Genomic DNA, 24,202 nt, shown 5'->3' with positions numbered 1-24,202 from the left:
GAGCAGTAATGTTACTGATATTAACTCTAATCTTAATGCTGCTTTTTTCGAGGTCACCCCTGGTTCATAAACCAGCTGTCATGTCATCTTGTCTGTCACCCCCAGGTCACCCCGGTTCATGAACCAGCTGTCATGTCATCTTGTCTGTCACCCCCAGGTCACCCCGGTTCATGAACCAGCTGTCATGTCATCTTGTCTGCCACCCCCAGGTCACCCCCGGTTCATGAACCAGCTGTCATGTCATCTTGTCTGCCACCCCCAGGTCACCCCCGGTTCATGAACCAACTGTCATGTCATCTTGTCTACCACCCCCAGGTCACCCCCGGTTCATGAACCAGCTGTCATGTCATCTTGTCTGCCACCCCCAGGTCACCCCCGGTTCATGAACCAGCTGTCATGTCATCTTGTCTACCACCCCCAGGTCACCCCCGGTTCATGAACCAGCTGTCATGTCATCTTGTCTACCACCCCCAGGTCACCCCCGGTTCATGAACCAGCTGTCATGTCATCTTGTCTGCCACCCCCAGGTCACCCCCGGTTCATGAACCAGCTGTCATGTCATCTTGTCTACCACCCCCAGGTCACCCCCGGTTCATGAACCAGCTGTCATGTCATCTTGTCTACCACCCCCAGGTCACCCCCGGTTCATGAACCAGCTGTCATGTCATCTTGTCTGCCACCCCCAGGTCACCCCCGGTTCATGAACCAGCTGTCATGCGGTACGGAGGTGGTGTCGCTGGCGGGTGAGTGGCTGACCGCGGCCGCCAACACCAATATGTTCACCTATGAGATCGCTCCAGTCTTTATCCTCATGGAACACGTAAGTATATGTGTCTCTCGTAATGATATGTCTCTCTCTCACGGGGGATATGTGTCTCTCTCTCTCACGGAGGATATGCGTCTCTCTCTCACGGAGGATATGTGTCTCTCTCTCACGGAGGATATGTCTCTCTCTCCCAGGGGGGGTATGTGTCTCTCTCTCACGGAGGATATGCGTCTCTCTCTCACGGAGGATATGTCTCTCTCTCACGGAGGATATGTCTCTCTCTCTCACGGAGGATATGTCTCTCTCTCTCACGGGGGATATGTGTCTCTCACGGGGGATATGTGTCTCTCTCTCCCAGGGGGGATATGTGTCTCTCTCTCCCGGGGGATATGTGTCGCTTTTCTCCTGCTGGGGAGATACATGTGTCCCTCTCTCCTTCTGGATGCAAACATGTGTCAAAATTTATATTGGCAATAGATGTCGAGATGTCAAAAGATGTCAATAGCTTAGCTAATGTCTACATATGGAGAGCACGGATCATTGTGACTTCAAGCGATGTCAGTAGCTTGGCTTCACTCTATATTTAGAGGAAGACAACAGCTGGAAGATCACATTTACAATAAAAACAGCAAACCACAAGTAACAAGCTAACTATACAGCCAGTGAAGTTTTTGCGTTGCTATTTGCACTAAAAACGTCCACAAAACGTTTTTTTAAAACGTTTTGTAGATGTTTTTAAAAACGTCCCAAAAAACCGTTTTTAAAAACGTTTTTTGAACGTTTTTAAAAAACATCCACAAAATATTTTTCAAACCGCATTCAAAACGTTATAAAACATGTCGGAGGACCCAGGTATAAGTGTGCTCCACACGCACCGATGACACACACACACACGTTAGTTGTGGTGCATGACGCAGATGTTCTCCCCCGTCACAGATCACCATGAAACACATGCGAGAGATCATCGGGTACAAGGGAGGAGACAGCATCCTGGCTCCTGGCGGCTCCATCAGCAACCTCTACGCTGCTCTTGCGGCCAGGCACAAGATGTTCCCCGAGTACAAGAAGAAGGGGCTCCTGGCTCTTCCTGGTGAACTCTGCATGTTCACCTCCCTTCATGTGAGTATCCCTTCGTGTGGGTATCCCTTCACGTGTACCCTTCATGTGAGTACCTCTTCACCTGTCACCTTTTCAGCTATTCATGCATAACACTGTTCACCTGTCCAAATAACCCCAAGGACACCTGTTTACCTGGCTAGTTTAGAGCACTTGTATCTCTCAGCTCACCTTGTTAATGTGTGTGTGTGTGTGTGTATTTACTATTTGTATCAGCAGAATCAAGCTCTTGCACTCTGCCTTTCTAACCAATCTATTTTTCCTCTATAATGTCTTCTACATATATGTCTCTTACACACAAACTCACACACACACACACATACACACACACACACATCCCAAAGGAGCAGCCCATAGCAGCTTTCTCTCAGGTAGTTATTTACTGTTAGGTGAACAGGCACTTCTGGGGAAAGAAACTGCCCATTTGTTTCCGCCACGGCCGGGAATCGAACCCAGGCCCTTAGGCATACGACTCCCGAGCTCTGTCCACTCAGCCACAAGGCCCCTTAGTGTGTGTGTACTACAGCTCCTGGGCCCCCATTAACACCTCTCCCCCCCCTCCCCACCACCACAGAGCCACTACTCGCTGATGGGGGCAGCCGCCGCCATGGGTCTGGGCACCGATAACCTTATTGAAGTTCCTGTCGACGACAAGTGAGTCTTATTCATAGTTGTTCTTCACACAATAAAGGCGTCTTGTTCATATCTAAGATGTTTAAGTGAGTCGTGATGAAAATTTTAAAAACTGAAGTTGCCGTTTTGAGGTTTGAATTTTCCCGCCCAAAGTGCAGTGTCACAAATCCTCAACAATTCCCGTTTTAAATATATAACTTGCATGTAAATACCTTCAAATACCTTCTGTTTTATGGTGGTGATGGTGTGTGTTGTGAGGCTGTGTGGTGGTGGTAGTGTGTTGACCCTTGACCTCTCCCCCTAGGGGCCGCATGGTGCCATCAGAGCTCGACCGACTGATCCAGGAGGCTAAGGGTAAGGGTAAGGTGCCATTCATGGTGACAGCCACCGCTGGCACCACCGTCATGGGGGCCTTCGACCCCCTCCACGCCATCGCTGACGTCTGCGAGAAGCACAAGCTCTGGTTCCACGTTGACGTGAGTACCTCACTCCTCTTAGCCTCTCAGTACTCTCTAACACTCTCGATTCCTAAGGATTTGTATCAAATTCTCTGAGTTCGTAAAGAATCAGCAGTTACAGTAGGCTCTGAAGCCTCAACTAGAGTCTTCAATTGTTTACATTCGCAAGTTTTATCTATGGTCACAAAATTATTAAAATGTTTTGTGTTGATGTATTGTGTAATGATTGCTTCTCCCCACACGCCTGCTGGTGCGGTAGGCTGCCTGGGGAGGCGGAGTGCTCCTCTCCAAGAACCAGAGGCACAAGATGGACGGCGTAGAGCGGTCGCAATCCATCACCTGGAACCCTCACAAGCTGATGGGAGTTCTCCTTCAGTGCTCAACTATTCACTTCCAGGAAGATGTAAGTATCACCAGATGTCTTGGACGATGCCGGAACCTCACGTTCCCAAGACTGTCGCCTCACATGTTGTGGTTTAAGTAACCTTCCTCACCTGGAACTGTAGGAGGTGAGTGTTCCAGCTCTTCCAGCACTGCCTGGAGCCTGCACCAGTTGTGTTCCAGATGTGTTCCAGCTGTGTTCCAGCTGTATTCCAGCTGTGTTCCAGATGTATTCCAGCTGTGTTCCAGCTGTGTTCCAGCTGTGTTCCAGCTGTGTTCCAGCTGCGTTCCAGCTGCGTTCCAGCTGTGTTCCAGCTGTGTTCCAGCTGTATCCCAGCTGTATTCCAGCTGTATCCCAGCTGTATCCCAGCTGTATCCCAGCTTGGTGTGGTGAGCGCATTCAGCTCTACTCTGCTCCAGCGGCTCCACTTTGGGTTTGACAAAGTAGATATAGAAGCAATCGATATTAAAAATTACTGAACAGTAGAAACGAGAGGACATAGTTAACAGCTGGGAACCCAGATGAGCTACAGGGCTGTCAGGAGTAACTGTGACAATCTAAGAGTCGTAAACAACTGGACCGGACTGGATGGACAAGTTGACCAAGACAATACCATACACAACTTTAAATGTAAATGTGATAAGAGACAAAAAAAAATAAGTCAAATGAGTCACTGAATTGATCCAATGATGGTCGAAAGGCGGGACTTAAGAGCAGATGGTCGACCCTGCAAGCACAACTAGGTGAGTACACAACACTCAGGCTCTGAGGTCACTGTTAGGTCACTGTGAGGTCACTGAGAGGTCACTGTGAGGGACGTCAGGTCAATAGGGCGAGGCTGGGGGTCACCTGCGCCCCATAACTGTCATTTATAATTCATTATATATTTAGTGACGGGGCCAGATTCACGAACCAGTTAAGCAAGCACTTACGAACCTGGGGCCAGAATCACGAAGCAGTTACGCAAGCACTTGCGAACGTGTACACCTTTCCTCAATCTTTGACGGCTTTGGTTACATTTATTAAACAGTTTACAAGCATGAAAACTTGCCAATCAACTGTTGTTATTGTTATAAACAGCCTCTTGGTGCTTCGGAGCTCATTAACTGTTTAATAATTGTAAACAAAGCCGCCAAAGATTGAGAAAAGATGGACAGGTTCGTAAGTGCTTAACGTAACTGCTTCGTGAATCTGGCCTCCAGGTTCGCGAGGATGTATTCATTTTAATGTGCTGTATGAATGTATGATGAGTAATGTAGTGATGGTGAGTGAGGCATCAGTTTGACGGCTGATGGTGAGTGACGGCTGATGGTGTAGCCACTAGTCAACAGCTGAGGTGATGGAAAACCTTTTCTCTGTTTACCTGTGATCTGTCTCCATCTGGACCGTCACTTGGGCGTCAGGACGCGTCTCCATGTTCCAGGGACTGTTGATCTCGTGTAACCAGATGTGCGCCGACTACCTCTTCCAGCAGGACAAGCCTTACGACGTCAACTACGACACCGGCGACAAGGTCATCCAGTGTGGCCGACACAATGATATCTTCAAGCTGTGGCTACTCTGGCGGTCCAAGGTGGGTACTTCAGGGGTGCTCCAAGGTGGGTACTCTAGTGGTGCTCCAAGGTGGGTACTCTAGCAGTGCTCCAAGGTGGGTACTCTAGTGGTGGTCCAAGGTGGGTACTCTAGTGGTGCTCCAAGGTGGGTACTCTAGTGGTGGTCCAAGGTGGGTACTCTAGTGGTGTTCCAAGGTGGGTACTCTAGCAGTGCTCCAAGGTGGGTACTCAAGCAGTGCTTCAAGGTGGGTACTCAAGCAGTGCTCCAAGGTGGGTACTCAAGCAGTGCTTCAAGGTGGGTACTCAAGCAGTGCTTCAAGGTGGGTACTCAAGCAGTGCTTCAAGGTGGGTACTCAAGCAGTGCTTCAAGGTGGGTACTCAAGCAGTGCTCCAAGGTGGGTACTCAAGCAGTGCTCCAAGGTGGGTACTCAAGCAGTGCTCCAAGGTGGGTACTTCAGGGGTGCTCCAAGGTGGGTACTCAAGCAGTGCTCCAAGGTGGGTACTCTAGCAGTGCTCCAAGGTGGGTACTTCAGGGGTGCTCCAAGGTGGGTACTTCAGTGGTGCTCCAAGGTGGGTACTTCAGGGGTGCTCCAAGGTGGGTACTCAAGCAGTGCTCCAAGGTGGGTACTTCAGTGGTGCTCCAAGGTGGGTACTTCAGGGGTGCTCCAAGGTGGGTACTCTAGCAGTGCTCCAAGGTGGGTACTCAAGCAGTGCTCCAAGGTGGGTACTTCAGGGGTGATCCAAGGTGGGTACTCAAGCAGTGCTCCAAGGTGGGTACTCTAGCAGTGCTCCAAGGTGGGTACTTCAGGGGTGCTCCAAGGTGGGTACTCAAGCAGTGCTCCAAGGTGGGTACTTCAGGGGTGCTCCAAGGTGGGTACTCAAGCAGTGCTCCAAGGTGGGTACTTCAGGGGTGCTCCAAGGTGGGTACTCAAGCAGTGCTTCAAGGTGGGTACTCAAGCAGTGCTTCAAGGTGGGTACTCAAGCAGTGCTCCAAGGTGGGTACTTCAGGGGTGCTCCAAGGTGGGTACTTCAGGGGTGCTCCAAGGTGGGTACTCAAGCAGTGCTCCAAGGTGGGTACTCAAGCAGTGCTCCAAGGTGGGTACTTCAGGGGTGCTCCAAGGTGGGTACTTCAGGGGTGCTCCAAGGTGGGTACTTCACTGGTGCTCCAAGGTGGGTACTCAAGCAGTGCTTCAAGGTGGGTACTCTAGCAGTGCTCCAAGGTGGGTACTCTAGCAGTGCTCCAAGGTGGGTACTCAAGCAGTGCTCCAAGGTGGGTACTTCAGGGGTGCTCCAAGGTGGGTACTCAAGCAGTGCTTCAAGGTGGGTACTCAAGCAGTGCTCCAAGGTGGGTACTTCAGGGGTGCTCCAAGGTGGGTACTTCAGGGGTGCTCCAAGGTGGGTACTCAAGCAGTGCTCCAAGGTGGGTACTCTAGCAGTGCTCCAAGGTGGGTACTTCAGGGGTGCTCCAAGGTGGGTACTTCACTGGTGCTCCAAGGTGGGTACTCAAGCAGTGCTTCAAGGTGGGTACTCTAGCAGTGCTCCAAGGTGGGTACTCTAGCAGTGCTCCAAGGTGGGTACTCAAGCAGTGCTCCAAGGTGGGTACTCTAGCAGTGCTCCAAGGTGGGTACTCAAGCAGTGCTCCAAGGTGGGTACTCTAGCAGTGCTCCAAGGTGGGTACTCTAGCAGTGCTCCAAGGTGGGTACTCTAGCAGTGCTCCAAGGTGGGTACTCTAGCAGTGCTCCAAGGTGGGTACTCTAGCAGTGCTCCAAGGTGGGTACTCAAGCAGTGCTCCAAGGTGGGTACTCAAGCAGTGCTTCAAGGTGGGTATTTCAGTAATCCTCCATAATTTGCAGTTCCATGGGGTTACAACCCTCTGGGTGAAAAAAAAAAAAACATCTTTTGTTCTCAGTCCAACATTGTGGCTTGTTGAGCTTGAAACTTTTGCCCCTTGTTTGTGTTACATCTGACCTTTTCAAGAAACTGTCAGGATCAACATCCTCCAAAATGTTCAGTATTTTAAAAGTTTCGATGTTCAGTGTTCTCCATCTATGTCTATGATGTATATATTTTATGACTAAAAAAAAGGGTTGGCCCCAAAATGGACCCCTGTGGTACCCCCACTCAACATATTTCTACAGATTCATTTTTTGTTTAGGTCACCTTGTGTTGTCTTTGTTTTCATGAACTGTGTTTATCCATGCCAGTCTTCTATCATTTATTCCTTGTTCTTGTACATTCCTTACCAGTCTTTCATGTGATATCTTATTAAAACCTTAAGAAAAGTCTATGTATACTAAGCCTGCTGGGAAGTCCTTTGTCTCAGTAGCTGGGTTACTGTTTTCAAAAACGTGAGCAGCTTAATTATATTAATAAGGCCAGATATATTTTCTTTAGAAACCCACTTCGAAAACGGTTTAGAAAATCTAGACAAAAACCATTTATTCTAGTTTTTTTCTAGATTGTGTACTGTAAAATGGCGCGTGATTCAGGCGTTTAGGATCCTGGCCATGAAATGGCAGATGTGTGGGACTGACTGGTCTCTAGTTTCCTGCTGAGCTCTTTCTGCCTCGGTAGAAAGACGGTCTCGCTTCATGCAGGTCGGCGTTCAATCCCCGACCACAACCACAAGTGGTTGGGCACTATTCCTTTCCCTCCGTCTCATCCCAACTCCTTATCCTGACCCCTTCCCAGTGCTATAAAGTCATAATGGCTTGGCGCTTTCCCCAAATAATTAAAAAAAACTCTACCTCAATGGAAGGGTCATTTGTATATTTTCAATTTAGGGGACCTGTCTCTTGGTCCAGGGAATTAGGGGACCTGTCTCTTGGTCCAGGGAATTAGGGGACCTGTCTCTTGGTCTAGGGAATTAGGGGATCTAAATCCCTGGACCAAAATATAAAAGACCTGTTAGTACAATTGGAGTACAATTGGAGTCGTCTCCAGGAGGCCTGGTCGACGACCCAGGAGGCCTGGTCGACGACCCAGGAGGCCTGGTCGACGACCCAGGAGGCCTGGTCGACGACCCAGGAGGCCTGGTCGACGACCCAGGAGGCCTGGTCGACGACCCAGGAGGCCTGGTCGACGACCCGGGAGGCCTGGTCGACGACCCGGGAGGCCTGGTCGACGACCCGGGAGGCCTGGTCGACGACCCGGGAGGCCTGGTCGACGACCCAGGCGGCCTGGTCGACGACCGGGCCGCGGGGACGCTAAGCCCCGGAAGCACCTCCAGATTACTAACAGCCAGGTGCCACTCAACAGGGAGACGAGGGCTTCGAGCGACACATCGACCACCTCTTCGAGATGACGTCTTACATGGTGCAGAGAATGAAGCAGCACCCAGACAAGTACGAGTTCGTCAACGACGAGCCAGAGTGTACGAATGTCTGCTTCTGGTACGTGCCCCACCGTCTGCGCTCCGTCAAGGCCGGACCCGAACGCTGCAAGCTGCTGGGAGAGGTCAGTGTAGCGGGGGTTGTGTCTGCTGGGGGGAGGTTAGTGTAGCAGAGGCTGTGTGTCTGCTGGGAGAGGTTAGTGTAGCAGAGGCTGTGTGTCTGCTGGGAGAGGTTAGTGTAGCGGGGGCACTGTCTGCTGGGGGGAGGTCAGTGTAGCGGGGGCTGTGTGTCTGCTGGGAGAGGTCAGTGTAGCGGGGGCTGTGTGTCTGCTGGGAGAGGTAAGTGTAGCGGGGGGCTGTGTGTCTGCTGGGAGAGGTCAGTGTAGCGGGGGGCTGTGTGTCTGCTGGGAGAGGTCAGTGTAGCGGGGGGCTGTGTGTCTGCTGGGAGAGGTCAGTGTAGCAGGCTGTGTGTCTGCTGGGAGAGGTCAGTGTAGCGGGCTGTGTGTCTGCTGGGGGAGGTCAGTGTAGCGAGGGCTGTGTCTGCTGGGACAGGTCAGTGTAGCGGGGGCTGTGTCTGCTGGGAGAGGTCAGTGTAGCAGGCTGTGTGTCTGCTGGGAGAGGTCAGTGTAGCGGGCTGTGTGTCTGCTGGGGGAGGTCAGTGTAGCGAAGGCTGTGTCTGCTGGGAGAGGTCAGTGTAGCGGGCTCTCTGTCTGCTGGGAGAGGTCAGTGTAGCAGGCTCTCTGTCTGCTGGGAGAGGTCAGTGTAGCAGGCTCTCTGTCTGCTGGGAGAGGTCAGTGTAGCGGGCTCTCTGTCTGCTGGGAGAGGTCAGTGTAGCGGGCTCTCTGTCTGCTGGGAGTTCTGAACCTCACGTAAAGATAACTAGGTCATTTATTTATAGGTTTAATGTGATAAAACTTAACACTAAATGTTAACATCTGAATTATTAAAAATATTTAGCAAATGATTTAACAAAAATGTCAGCGATATTGACCAACTGCAGATTTTTTTTGCCGCAGTATAAAATAGTATTATTGTTCATACTAGTAAGAAAAGTCAGGTTAACATGTAGCATTAGTAACTGTGAGTTTAACTGGTCACGTAATGTTAATTAGGCATGTCTTAGTTTCACTTTAGTATAAGTGTACGGTTATTGTAAGTGAGATATGGTAGATAAGTGAACACTATTGTTACAAGGCTGAGCGAGGTGCGTGATATGGGACTTTATAAGGAAGGTCTACTGTTTTAGACTATTATATATGGCAATTGAAATTCAATGTGCTGCCAATTTGAGAATTATTTAATATTTAGTTTAATTTGATTGGTGGACTGTCTCCAGACAATATGTAATCAGTTTTGTCAACATAAAGGATACGTTTATTAGCATTGAGTCACAACTGAACTCCATTTCAGTTCAGCATTCACTGTGGGATTAGTATTTGAACAAATGAGGCGTCATCAGCGCATAGAACTGATTTAAAGTGTTGAGTGACATTGGGAAGATCATTGATGTAAAGGAGAAAGAGGAGTTGACCAAATATATTGCCCTGAGGGACGCCAATATTATTAGCGAAAGTTAGCAGCAGTCACAGACACAGTGAAGCCTGAGGGTAGGCTCCTGAGTAGTGAAGGCAGTGACCTCTGACTCCAGTGTGTTGACGGGTGAGGACAGTATTGTGATGTTAATGTTGCTTGTATCCTGCAGGTGCAACCCATCCTCAAGGGGCGGATGATGACGGCAGGGACCCTCATGATCGGCTACCAGCCCCTCGACCACCACCCTAACTTCTTCAGGAACATCATCTCCTCTCAAGCCGTCAGGAGGGAGGACATCGACTTCATGCTGGAGGAACTGGACCGTCTTGGCTACGACTTGTAAGGTGCTGACGACGACACCGGGCCTCCTACTGCTCCTGCTGGGGGAGGGAGGGAGGGAGTCATGGCGGACCGCCACGAGACGAGAGCCAGATTAAAAAAACAAAACAGAGTTGCGACTCATCGGAAGCGCTCGACTTCGACCTTTTCTTCAATTGTGTTACTTATTTTTGTCTCTGTGTGAACCATCGTCTGGAGATGTGTGTATATATTATTTACGTTCTGGAAATTTTATGAGGTTGTGAAGTATTGTTCCCAGAGTGGCTGTGAGGGACATGTGGAGAGAAGCACCAAGTAGCGCAGCGCTCCGATGACTCGTCGACTCATGTTGGGAAGAAATGTCACCACAAGTCCTCTTCAGGAGTGGTCTTGTCGACGCCCGGAGCAAGAACTGTCCGGGTGGAGTCTTCAGGAGTGTTCTTGTCGACGCCCGGAGCAAGAACTGTCCGGGTGGAGTCTTCAGGAGTGTTCTTGTCGACGCCCGGAGCAAGAACTGTCCGGGTGGAGTCTTCAGGAGTGTTCTTGTCGACGCCCGGAGCAAGAACTGTCCGGGTGGAGTCTTCAGGAGTGTTCTTGTCGACGCCCGGAGCAAGAACTGTCCGGGTGGAGTCTTCAGGAGTGTTCTTGTCGACGCCCGGAGCAAGAACTTTCCGGGTGGAGTCTTCAAGAGTGTTCTTGTCGACGCCCGGAGCAAGAACTGTCCGGGTGGAGTCTTCAAGAGTGTTCTTGTCGACGCCCGGAGCAAGAACTGTCCGGGTGGAGTCTTCAGGAGTGGTCTTGTCGACGCTCGGAGCAAGAACTGTCCGGGTGGAGTCTTCAGGAGTGGTCTTGTCGACGCTCGGAGCAAGAACTGTCCGGGTGGAGTCTTCAGGACTTTTCTTGTCGACGCCCGGAGCAAGAACTGTCCGGGTGAAGTCTTCAGGACTGTTCTTGTAGACGCTCGGAGCAAGAACTGTCCGGGTGGAGTCTTCAGGAGTGTTCTTGTAGACGCTCGGAGCAAGAACTGTCCGGGTGGAGTCTTCAGGAGTGTTCTTGTAGACGCCCGGAGCAAGAACTGTCCGGGTGAAGTCTTCAGGACTGTTCTTGTCGACGCCCGGAGCAAGAACTGTCCGGGTGAAGTCTTCAGGACTGTTCTTGTAGACGCTCGGAGCAAGAACTGTCCGGGTGGAGTCTTCAGGAGTGGTCTTGTCGACGCTCGGAGCAAGAACTGTCCGGGTGGAGTCTTCAGGAGTGTTCTTGTCGACGCTCGGAGCAAGAACTGTCCGGGTGGAGTCTTCAGGAGTGGTCTTGTCGACGCTCGGAGCAAGAACTGTCCGGGTGGAGTCTTCAGGAGTGTTCTTGTCGACGCCCGGAGCAAGAACTGTCCGGGTGAAGTCTTCAGGACTGCTCTTGTAGACGCTCGGAGCAAGAACTGTCCGGGTGGAGTCTTCAGGAGTGGTCTTGTCGACGCTCGGAGCAAGAACTGTCCGGGTGAAGTCTTCAGGACTGTTCTTGTAGACGCTCGGAGCAAGAACTGTCCGGGTGGAGTCTTCAGGAGTGTTCTTGTAGACGCCCGGAGCAAGAACTGTCCGGGTGGAGTCTTCAGGAGTGTTCTTGTAGACGCCCGGAGCAAGAACTGTCCGGGTGAAGTCTTCAGGACTGTTCTTGTAGACGCTCGGAGCAAGAACTGTCCGGGTGGAGTCTTCAGGAGTGTTCTTGTAGACGCCCGGAGCAAGAACTGTCCGGGTGGAGTCTTCAGGAGTGTTCTTGTCGACGCTCGGAGCAAGAACTGTCCGGGTGGAGTCTTCAGGAGTGTTCTTGTAGACGCCCGGAGCAAGAACTGTCCGGGTGGAGTCTTCAGGAGTGTTCTTGTAGACGCTCGGAGCAAGAACTGTCCGGGTGGAGTCTTCAGGAGTGTTCTTGTAGACGCCCGGAGCAAGAACTGTCCGGGTGGAGTCTGAAGACGACCACAGTGTAGTACAAACGAGGCCTCTCTCTAATGGTCATCCCCCACTCTCCTCCAGCAACGGTAGGGTCGTTGTCTCGATCTCAAGGCTTCGTCAGGACATGTTGGGTCGCCCTCGTCGAAGTCTGCGCTCCTCAAGGAGGGAATTTGTCCAACAACTCAAGGATCAACTGCTTCAGAGACCGTATAGGAGCTTCGTTACAGCGCGGCCACGGAGGGCGCTGACGGCTTGTAGTATCGCTAAATGTGGTGTTGTCTTTAGTGTAGAAGCGCCAAACTCGGCAGTAACGATGGTAAACTACAGCTGACCTGGCTGGGGTCAGCACACTGACCCAGGGTGACCTCCCTGTCACACTGCCTTACACGCGCGCGACTCCCGGGGCGTCGAACCCTCATTAGTGTGAGACTGGAGTCAAACCTTCCTCACCTGGCATGGAATCATAGCGGTCTGTAACCGAAGTTGAGGTCACGCTTGACCTGACCTCCGTCGACTTGATGGTGTGACCACCGGGCCTAACTGCGAGCAATGAGGCTAGGCTACTAGTTAGGATACTAGGCTACTAACTGGTTAGGATAGAGGCGAGGTGGTAACCTTCCGCGGGTGTTGTGGTCAAGGCTGCCACCAGAGGGCGTCCTCCCGCGCTCTCTCTCAGTGTTGTTGGCGGTCAAGGTGGCTGGCATCACACTGTGACCTCCCGCTACTGTGCTTGTTTGTGCTGTCACTTCTATACTGTCACCACACTGTCACCATACACACCTATACTGTCACCACACACACCTATACTGTCACCACACACACCTATACTGTCACCACACACACACCTATACTGTCACCACAAACACACCTATACTATCACCACACACACCTATACTGTCACCACACACACCTATACTGTCACCACACACACCTATACTGTCACCACACACACCTATACTGTCACCACACACACCTATACTGTCACCAAACACACTTATACTGTCACCACACATACACCTATACCGTCATCACACACACACCTATACTGTCATCACACACACACCAATACTGTCACCACACACACACCTATACTGTCACCACAAACACACCTATACTATCACCACACACACCTATACTGTCATCACACACACACCAATACTGTCACCACACACACCTATACTGTCACCATACACACACCAATACTGTCACCACACACACCTATACTGTCACCACACACACCTATACTGTCACCACACACACATATACTGTCACCACCACACACACCTATACTGTCACCACACACACCTATACTGTCACCACACACACACCTATACTGTCACCACCACACACACCTATACTGTCACCACACTGTCACCACACACACCTATACTGTCACCACACACACACACACCTATACTGTCACCACCACACACACCTATACTGTCACCACACACACACCTATACTGTCACCACACTGTCACCACACACACCTATACTGTCACCACACACACACACCTATACTGTTACCACACATACACCTATACTGTCACCACACTGTCACCACACACACCTATACTGTCACCACACACACCTATACTGTCACCACACACACACACCTATACTGTCACCACACACACACCTATACTGTCACCACACACACACACACACCTATACTGTCACCACACACACACCTATACTGTCACCACACACACCTATACTGTCACCACCACACACACCTATACTGTCACCACACACACCTATACTGTCACTACACACACACACATACTGTCACTACACACACACACACCTATACTGTCACCACACACACACACACCTATACTGTCACCACACACACCTATACTGCCACCACACACACACCTATACTGTCACCACCACACACACCTATACTGTCACCATACACACCCCTATACTGTCACCACACACACACCTATACTGTCATCACACACACACCTATACTGTCACCACACACACACCTATACTGTCACCACCACACACACCTATACTGTCACCACACACACCTATACTGTCACCACACACACACACACACCTATACTGTCACCACACACACACCTATACTGTCACCACCACACACACCTATACTGTCACCACACACACACACCTATACTGTCACCACACACACACACACCTATACAGTCACCACACACACCTATACTGTCACCACACACACCTATACTGTCACCACACACCTATACTGTCACCATACACACACCTATACTGTCACCACACACACCTATACTGTCACCACACACCTATACTGTCACCACCACACCTATACTGTCACCACCACACACCTATACTGTCACCACACACACACCTATAATGTCACCACACACACCTATACTGTCACCACACATACACCTATACTGTCACCACCACACACACCTATACTGTCACCACCACACCAATACTGTCATCACACACACCTATACTGTCACCACCACACCAATACTGTCATCACACACACCTATACTGTCACCACCACACCAATACTGTCACCACCACACCAATACTGTCATCACACACACCTATACTGTCACCACACACACACACCTATACTGTCACCACACACACCTATACTGTCACCACACATACCTATACTGTCACCACACACACACACCTACACTGTCACCACACACACCTATACTGTCACCACACACACACACCTATACTGTCACCACACACACCTATACTGTCACCACACACACACCTATACTGTCACCACACACACACACCTATACTGTCACCACACACACACACCTATACTGTTACCACACACACACCTATACTGTCACCACCACACACCAATACTGTCACCACACACACCTATACTGTCACCACACACACCTATACTGTCACCACACACACCTATACTGTCACCACACACACACCTATACTGTCACCACCACACCAATACTGTCATCATACACACCTATACTGTCACCACACACACACACACCAATACTGTCACCACACACACCTATACTGTCACCACACACATACACCTATACTGTCACCACACACATACACCTATACTGTCACCACACACACCTATACTGTCACCACACACACCTATACTGTCACCACACACACCTATACTGTCACCACACACACGTATACTGTCACCACACACACCTATACTGTCACCAAACGACCAGCGTGGAGGGAGGTGGCCAGCTGGAAGAGGTCTACACTGACTATACTGTAGGACATTCATTGTGTTCTCAAAGCTTAAGGTGCTTCACGCTGTACAGCCATCACTGGCTACCTCTTGGGTGCTCTGTTGGGTGCTCTGTTGGGTGCTCTGTTGGGTGCTCTCTGGGACCCTTGACGAACCGTCTAGTCGGGTACAGTGTTCCATCTGGTCGAGTACAGTGTTCCATCTAGCCGAGTACAGTGTTCCGTCTGGCCGAGTACAATGTGGGGCGGGGGGGACGTTCGACAAGCCACTGGCCTCCTGTCCTCGACGAGGCCGCTAAAGTGTAGTGACCCTCAGGTAAATTCAGGTAAATATCAGTAACAGCGATGCGCTATTGTCATTGGTCGCCCCCGCCAACATTGTCCTCCCCCATCTAGCCAGTGATGAAATATGGTATAGTTAGCCATAAAGAAATAGGAAAACGTTACTCTTCAAAGAAAATGGTCATTTTAGGGCTAACCATAAATATATTACTAGCGCAGAGAGATATTGACATGACCTCCCACTATATGTGGTCAAATGCGAAGAGTCACATATGACCTCCCAGTATATGTGGTCATATGTGAAGAGTCACATATGACCTCCCAGTATATGTCGTCATATGTGAAGAGTCACATATGACCTCAGAGCATATATGGACTCATGTGAGCATTTAGTCACGTGTATATGTGAATCTTCAACCACATTTACACATGTGTGCTTTATTAATGAGCTTCGACACACACCTGTACAACTCTCCAGCGCTTGTACACCTCACACCAGCACTTGTACACCTCGCACCAGCACTTGTACACCTCACACCAGCACTTGTACACCTCACGCCAGCACTTGTACACCTCACACCAGCACTTGTACACCTCTCCAGCACTTGTACACCTCTCCAGCACTTGTACACCTCTCCAGCACTTGCACACCTCTCCAGCACTTGTACACCTCACACCAGCACTTGTACACCTCTCCAGCACTTGCACACCTCTCCAGCACTTGCACACCTCACACCAGCACTTGTACACCTCTCCAGCACTTGCACACCTCTCCAGCACTTGTACACCTCACACCAGCACTTGTACACCTCACGCCAGCACTTGTACACCTCACACCAGCACTTGTACACCTCACGCCAGCACTTGTACACCTCACGCCAGCACTTGTACACCTCACATCAGCACTTGTACACCTCTCCAGCACTTGCACACCTCTCCAGCACTTGTACACCTCACACCAGCACTTGTACACCTCACACCAGCACTTGTACACCTCTCCAGCACTTGCACACCTCTCCAGCACTTGTACACCTCACACCAGCACTTGTACACCTCTCCAGCACTTGTACACCTCTCCAGCACTTGCACACCTCACACCAGCACTTGTACACCTCTCCAGCACTTGTACACTTCTCCAGCACTTGCACACCTCACACCAGCACTTGTACACCTCTCCAGCACTTGTACATCTCACACCAGCACTTGTACACCCCTCCAGCACTTGTACACCTCACACCAGAACTTGTACACCTCTCCAGCACTTGTACACCTCTCCAGCACTTGTACACCTCTCCAGCACTTGCACACCTCACACCAGCACTTGTACACCTCACACCAGCACTTGTACACCTCACACCAGAACTTGTACACCTCTCCAGCACTTGTACACCTCTCCAGCACTTGTACACCTCACACCAGCACTTGTACATCTCACACCAGCACTTGTACACCTCTCCAGCACTTGTACACCTCCCCAGCACTTGTACACCTCACACCAGCACTTGCACACCTCACACCAGCACTTGTACACCTCTCCAGCACTTGTACATCTCTCCAGCACTTGTACACCTCTCCAGCACTTGCACACCTCACACCAGCACTTGTACACCTAACACCAGCACTTGTACACCTAACACCAGCACTTGTACACCTAACACCAGCACTTGCACACCTCACACCAGCACTTGTACACCTCTCCAGCACTTGTACACCTCACACCAGCACTTGTACACCTCTCCACCACTTGCACACCTCTCCACCACTTGTACACCTCACACCAGCACTTGTACACCTCACACCAGCACTTGTACACCTCTCCAGCACTTGTACACCTCTCCAGCACTTGTACACCTCTCCAGCACTTGTACACCTAACACCAGCACTTGTACACCTAACACCAGCACTTGTACACCTAACACCAGCACTTGTACACCTCTCCAGCACTTGTACACCTCTCCAGCACTTGTACACCTCTCCAGCACTTGTACACCTCTCCAGCACTTGTACACCTAACACCAGCACTTGTACACCTCTCCAGCACTTGTACACCTCTCCAGTACTTGTACACCTAACGCCAGCACTTGTACACCTCACACCAGCACTTGTACACCTCACACCAGCACTTGTACACCTCACACCAGCACACCTCTCCAGCACTTGCACACCAGCACTTGTACACCTCACACCAGCACTTGTACACCTCACACCAGCACTTGTACACCTCACACCAGCACTTGTACGCCTCACACCAGCACTTGTACGCCTCACACCAGCACTTGTACACCTCACACCAGCACTTGTACACCTCACACCAGCACTTGTACACCTCACACCAGCACTTGTACACCTCTCCAGCACTTGCACACCTCACACCAGCACTTGTACACCTCTCCAGCACTTGTACACCTCACACCAGCACTTGTACACCTCACACCAGCACTTGTACACCTCACACCAGCACTTGTACGCCTCACACCAGCACTTGTACGCCTCACACCAGCACTTGTACGCCTCTCCAGCACGTGTACACCTCACACCAGCACTTGTACGCCTCACACCAGCACTTGTACACCTCTCCAGCACTTGTACACCTCACACCAGCACTTGTACGCCTCTCCAGCACTTGTACACCTCACACCAGCACTTGTACACCTCACACCAGCACTTGTACACCTCTCCAGCACTTGTACACCTCTCCAGCACTTGTACACCTCACACCAGCACTTGTACGCCTCTCCAGCACTTGTACACCTCACACCAGCACTTGTACACCTCTCCAGCACTTGTACGCCTCACACCAGCACTTGTACGCCTCTCCAGCACTTGTACACCTCACACCAGCACTTGTACACCTCACACCAGCACTTGTACACCTCACACCAGCACTTGTACACCTCTCCAGCACTTGTACACCTCACACCAGCACTTGTACACCTCACACCAGCACTTGTACACCTCTCCAGCACTTGTACGCCTCTCCAGCACGTGTACACCTCACACCAGCACTTGTACACCTCACACCAGCACTTGTACGCCTCTCCAGCACTTGTACACCTCACACCAGCACTTGTACACCTCACACCAGCACTTGTACACCTCACACCAGCACTTGTACACCTCACACCAGCACTTGTACACCTCACACCAGCACTTGTACATCTCACTCCAGCACTTGTACACCTCATACCAGCACTTGTACACCTCACACCAGCACTTGTACACCTCACACCAACACTTGTACACCTCATACCAGCACTTGTACACCTCTCCAGCACTTGTACACCTCACACCAACACTTGTACACCTCATACCAGCACTTGTACACCTCTCCAGCACCTGTACACCTCACACCAGCACTTGTACACCTCTCCATCACTTGTACACCTCACACCAGCACTTGTACACCTCACACCAGCACTTGTACACCTCTCCAGCACCTGTACACCTCACACCAGCACTTGTACACCTCTCCATCACTTGTACACCTCACATCAGCACTTGTACACCTCTCCATCACTTGTACACCTCACACCAGCACTTGTACACCTCTCCAGCACCTGTACACCTCACACCAGCACTTGTACACCTCTCCAGCACCTGTACACCTCTCCAGCACCTGTACACCTCACACCAGCACTTGTACACCTCTCCATCACTTGTACACCTCACACCAGCACTTGTACACCTCACACCAGCACTTGTACACCTCACACCAGCACTTGTACACCTCACACCAGCACTTGTTCACCTCTCCATCACTTGTACACCTCACACCAGCACTTGTACACCTCTCCAGCACTTGTACACCTCACACCAGCACTTGTACACTGATTGGGTCCCGTTTAGACAGTGTCAGACATCAAGGGGTTGCTTAGACAGTGGCTGACAGGAAATTGATAGCAAGAAATACCTTCAGCAGAGAGAGAGACAGACAGACAGACAGACAGAAACAGACAGAGAGGCTTTTCCACCACCACCATTGTCCAGACTTGGTGAAACAAGGCCTCCAACCATCCAATATTACCATGTTACACTCCACTATTTGTATCCAATTGTGACAGACACAATAACATCTAATGTTCTTAATCTGTATAATGTCTGTTTGTGTCACATCGGTGACGTCACGCGCGTGTCAGAGCTGTCACCCCTTTCACATCATGTTTGGCCGTGGTGCGCTGTTTACATGTGTTTGGTGAGCTGTCTGAGCAGCACTTGGTACAGTCACCAAACACCGCCAGAGCACACCTGACACAGTCACCAAACACCGCCAGAGCACACCTGACACAGTCACCAAACACCACCAGAGCACACCTGACACAGTCACCAAACACCACCAGAGCACACTTGACACAGTCACCAAACACCACCACAGCACACCTGACACAGTCACCAAACACCACCAGAGCACACTTGACAGTCACCAAACACCACCAGAGCACACCTGACACAGTCACCAAACACCACCAGAGCACACCTGACACAGTCGCCAAACACCACCAGAGCACACTTGACACAGTCACCAAACACCACCAGAGCACACCTGACACAGTCACCAAACACCACCAGAGCACACCTGACACAGTCACCAAACACCACCAGAGCACACTTGACACAGTCACCAAACACCACCACAGCACACCTGACACAGTCACTAAACACCACCAGAGCACACTTGACACAGTCACCAAACACCGCCAGAGCACACCTGACACAGTCACCAAACACCACCAGAGCACACCTGACACAGTCACTAAACACCACCAGAGCACACTTGACACAGTCACCAAACACCGCCAGAGCACACCTGACACAGTCACCAAACACCGCCAGAGCACACCTGACACAGTTACTAAACACCACCAGAGCACACTTGACACAGTCACCAAACACCACCAGAGCACACCTGACACAGTCACCAAACACCGCCAGAGCACACCTGACACAGTCACTAAACACCGCCAGAGCACACTTGACACAGTCACCAAACACCACCAGAGCACACCGCCAAGAGCCAAGCAGGCAGCACCTCCAGGAGTTGAGAGTTAGGACATACGAAGTTCAGTTCTGTAGAAGAGTGTCACTGGTCGAGGGTGGCCGGTTAAGAACTTGCTGAAGACCGCACTGTCTTGCCACAGAGTATGTCGAGGTGCTCAGGTATCCGGACCCCAACTGGCCGCTCACCTCTGACGGGGCTCCAACTGTAACAGGTCGTTAACACCTTCGTTACACCTCTGAATGATAGTTTAAACCCCAAACCAGGTGTTTTGAGAGCATCATCCATGTGTTCTCTCTTGTTCATTATCCGCCGGTCTCTTTGTCTCGAAGTACGAGTTTCTTGGTTCACAAGTAAGACTTAAATGACCAAAGGATTGGTTCGTTCCGAAGTAGTTTGTATGTTGACTTCATCAGCAGTGACATCCTTCTTGACTCGCAGCACTGGATCAGCCATGAGTTGGCTAGGCCAGCCGTCAGCGGTGACATCTTTGGCTGTGGCGTCTGCCCCAGTGTAGTCGGTCGTGTAGGGCAGTGATGGGAGAACTTTAGTCGGCAGGATACCCAGGCACCCGCCTTGCCCCACCGGTGTCTCGCTCGCCATGCTAAACTTCATTATATTTTGTTTAAGCCCTTGACTGCGCCCTCAGAGTATGTTGTGTGGTTTAGCTCGAGCGACGCGCGGGGGGTCGAAGGCCTTGGGGGTTACTTTTGCTTCCGTGGCTGCTAGCTGATGTGTAGCAGGCAGGGCGCGCCCGTCCCCACGCACGCTGGCTCATCTCTCATAATCTCCTTTAATCATATTGATTTAGACTTCCCTGGAAGACCAGACAAGCGCACGCCGCCTTGGCCGAGGACGGAGGCGACGTGCGTCACTTGTGCATGGAGGAGAGACGTACGACATGCGCTGTGCGGACGGCCGACGCGACGTAGTCTTCATTGTGGCATTGTTGTGCACTGTGGCGCCCACTGTCACGCTTACCAGTGTTCGAGTTTGGCAGTCACGCTCTTGCTCTTCCCTGCCCTCAACATGCCCACCTGCCCTCCTCCCCTACATGCCCACCTGCCCTCCTCCCCTACATGCCCACCTGCCCTCCTCCCCTACATGCCCACCTGCCCTCCTTCCCTCAACATGCCCACCTGCCCACCTGCCCTCCTCCCCTACATGCCCACCTGCCCTCCTTCCCTCAACATGCCCACCTGCCCACCTGCCCTCCTCCCCTACATGCCCACCTGCCCTCCTTCCCTCAACATGCCCACCTGCCCACCTGCCCTCCTCCCCTACATGCCCACCTGCCCTCCTTCCCTCAACATGCCCACCTGCCCTACTTCCCCTACATACCCACCTGCCCTACTTCCCCTACATACCCACCTGCCCTCTCCAACACCCTCCCTAAGGGGGCAGAGGTAGACGCATCAGCATCTCTGTGTTGTTCTCAAACTTTCAAGTCTAACAAATGTATCAAAATATATGTGGAGCAAAATATGTATAGAATATGTAGAGTATAAGAAAATTATGTATTTAGATGTATAGATGTATCTATGTATGTTTGTAGTTTACTGTTGGTACATATAGAGATTTATTTAAAACAAATGAATCGTGATTTTAAGCAACAGAATACAATGTCTTCCAATAATGTTAAGTGTAGAGTTTATTGTAAAGTGTTTACATGTTGTTCGGGTTTTGAGTCGTAAAGTGAGAACCCTGGCAGCCTAGTGACGGGCCTCCACGGTCATGACCAGATCTGGACGCTCCAGACGCGTACATGTGTGTGTGTGTGTGTGTGTGTGTGTGTGTGTGTGTGTGTGTGTGTGTGTGTGTGTGTGTGTGTGTGTGTGTGTGTGTGTGTGTGTGCGTGAGGCTTTGATGTTGTGTCAGCCTTCACCTCCCTGTGGCGCTCATTGTGTGTGTGTGTTTGGAGGGTGTGAGAATCCCTTGTGTAGTCCCATAGGCCCTGGTGACCACGCCCCCAGAGGCCACGCCCCCAGAGGCCACGACTAGTGGGCAGCAGGACTGGGTAGCCTGGAAGGCTGTAATGGTTCTGTTAATACTTGCTACACAAACCCCAGCTTCAGTGCTAAGCAAACCCACCTTGCAACTAAGACATTTCTGACATCAAAATGTAGTTTTCGGAGGCGGTTGCCACACACCGGCGAGCACTGAAGGCTCCAGCTTGATTGGACTCAAGTATAAAGCTATCAGATCCAACCCAAACATTGAACTTGTATAAAAGATCTATTTATTTTCCCAGACCTAAAAAAAATGGACTTGATGATTTCCCCTAAATTCAGGATGTTTATAAGAAATCGTAAAATAGAATTTCCTGGTCCAGTGAAGGCGTGTGTAGACAAGAATCTCTGAGATCATGGATGATATTGATGCAACATTGTCAGAATCAATGAAAAGCTTTATCGAAAGAGCATAGCAAGTCACCCACACGAAGAAAAGTGTATAGCAAGTCTCCCACACGAAGAAAAGTGTATAGCAAGTCTCCCAAACAAAGTAGGTTGGCAAAGGTAGGCAAGATAGGGTGGCAGGGGGAGGCTGGCAGAGGTCACAGCCACCCTCCCTCGCCCAGAGTCCATTACGGCTCTAAAATGCTTCTAGTTTCCAGCGCTGGTACGAAGCCGGCTTGTATCTGTATGTGTAGAGCAGAGATCAGACGTCACAAGAACCCACCTCCTGCACTCCGTAGAGCTGCTGAAGTGAGGTTCCCAGCTCCCACACTCTATGGAATGCGACGGTCACTCATGCACTCAACATTCCACAACAGCCACAAGACAACTGACGACATGAACAGTAGCAAAATGTTGACTTGTGGATAAAAATCACAATAATCAAACGGTATGTGTCGGCGGGCGCTTGAACTCCAGGCCCTCTCTGGCTTGTCGAGGCGAAGCTAGTCATCTTACTAGTGCTAGTTGCCTCGTACCTAGACCAGGGCTACTCACCTTGTAGCAGCACCTAGGGGACTGTCCCCTCGTACCCTAGTGACCTCATGCCCCGGGGCAGCTGGTCCAGTATATGGTACTTCCTAGGTAGCATAGAAACGTGACCAAGACTAGTTCAAACCCATGTATCTGTGTGGGACCTTCGTAGCCCCTGGCCAATGGAATATATGGGTCCTAAGTAGCCCCTACCCCTAGGAGCTATATGAGGTTCCCAGGTAGCCTCCCCTGTCCAAGAGGGTATTTGGGCACCTTACCCAAATTCACAAGGAAATGCAAACCTCAAAAGATTATTTTCCTAGGCTAAACCAGTTTTATTTTACTCTAGGCTAGGCTTGTCTACACGATAGGCTAGGATAGACGCCAGGCTAGGTTCGTCTACAGGATAGGCTAGGATAGACTTCATAATATGTGATAGACAACATGATTATTTATCGGGGACTACTCACGCAAATATTGTTTAGCGGTTACGAGCTAATGATCATTCCTGAACCAGCACAGTAATCAATCAAAACTTTCCTTTTCTTAATGAATCATGTCAGGCTATTTAATGGACTATACTAGGCTACACGCAGTTTACACTGTAAACTATGATGGATTACAATATAAGCAATATTATATCACACTTCAGACTACTGTAGCCGACTTAGTGGGCTAGGCTAGACAAATTTTATTGTGATGATTGGCAAATCTCCATGTTTTGATTACCTTTGGCTCTACGAGAGGT

At 50.7% G+C, this 24,202-nt stretch overlaps 3 protein-coding genes across 3 annotated transcripts; 1 reads left to right on the top strand and 2 right to left on the bottom strand.

Moving 5' to 3' along the window:
• The first annotated feature begins 646 nt into the window (after nucleotides 1-646).
• On the top strand, nucleotides 647-10,446 carry Gad1 (glutamate decarboxylase). Its single transcript, XM_045763836.2, has 8 exons — nucleotides 647-820; nucleotides 1,703-1,885; nucleotides 2,457-2,536; nucleotides 2,820-2,991; nucleotides 3,233-3,376; nucleotides 4,779-4,928; nucleotides 8,167-8,364; nucleotides 9,942-10,446. Exons 1-8 carry the CDS (start codon nucleotides 662-664, stop codon nucleotides 10,113-10,115), a joined length of 1,260 nt encoding a protein of 419 aa, XP_045619792.2. The 5' UTR covers nucleotides 647-661; the 3' UTR covers nucleotides 10,116-10,446.
• Nucleotides 10,447-10,452: 6 nt separating this feature from the next.
• On the bottom strand, nucleotides 10,453-15,455 carry LOC138352722 (uncharacterized). Its single transcript, XM_069305304.1, has 2 exons — nucleotides 15,341-15,455; nucleotides 10,453-12,032 (listed from the first exon to the last, which is right to left on the bottom strand). The coding sequence occupies exons 1-2, from the start codon at nucleotides 15,453-15,455 to the stop codon at nucleotides 10,453-10,455; spliced, it is 1,695 nt and encodes a 564-aa protein (XP_069161405.1).
• A 4,200-nt stretch (nucleotides 15,456-19,655) lies between these two features.
• On the bottom strand, nucleotides 19,656-21,130 carry LOC138352721 (uncharacterized). The gene is made up of 3 exons (XM_069305303.1): nucleotides 20,897-21,130; nucleotides 19,976-20,502; nucleotides 19,656-19,845 (listed from the first exon to the last, which is right to left on the bottom strand). The coding sequence occupies exons 1-3, from the start codon at nucleotides 21,128-21,130 to the stop codon at nucleotides 19,656-19,658; spliced, it is 951 nt and encodes a 316-aa protein (XP_069161404.1).
• Nucleotides 21,131-24,202: the final 3,072 nt, after the last annotated feature.

Source organism: Procambarus clarkii, chromosome 54 (assembly GCF_040958095.1).
Source record: "Procambarus clarkii isolate CNS0578487 chromosome 54, FALCON_Pclarkii_2.0, whole genome shotgun sequence".
Lineage (NCBI taxonomy): Eukaryota > Metazoa > Arthropoda > Malacostraca > Decapoda > Cambaridae > Procambarus > Procambarus clarkii.
Note: the sequence above shows the minus strand (reverse complement) of the source record. Positions and strands in the feature narration are given on the sequence as shown.

Bases quoted from the DNA above. Each gene is read 5' to 3' on its own strand.
- Gad1 (XM_045763836.2), top strand. From the start codon at position 662: ATGTCATCTTGTCTGCCACCCCCAGGTCACCCCCGGTTCATGAACCAG. The intron at 2,537-2,819 runs GTGAGTCTTATT...CTCTCCCCCTAG, and splicing joins GAAGTTCCTGTCGACGACAA to GGGCCGCATGGTGCCATCAG. The intron at 8,365-9,941 runs GTCAGTGTAGCG...TGTATCCTGCAG, and splicing joins GCTGCAAGCTGCTGGGAGAG to GTGCAACCCATCCTCAAGGG.
- LOC138352722 (XM_069305304.1), bottom strand. From the start codon at position 15,455: ATGGAACACTGTACTCGACCAGATGGAACACTGTACCCGACTAGACGG. The intron at 12,033-15,340 runs GTAGCCAGTGAT...CCACCCGGACAG, and splicing joins CCCAACAGAGCACCCAAGAG to TTCTTGCTCCGGGCGTCTAC.
- LOC138352721 (XM_069305303.1), bottom strand. From the start codon at position 21,130: ATGGCGAGCGAGACACCGGTGGGGCAAGGCGGGTGCCTGGGTATCCTG. The intron at 20,503-20,896 runs GTCATTTAAGTC...GACTGTGTCAAG, and splicing joins CGGAACGAACCAATCCTTTG to TGTGCTCTGGCGGTGTTTAG. The intron at 19,846-19,975 runs GTGTGCTCTGGT...TGACTGTGTCAG, and splicing joins GTGTTTGGTGACTGTGTCAG to GTGTGCTCTGGTGGTGTTTG.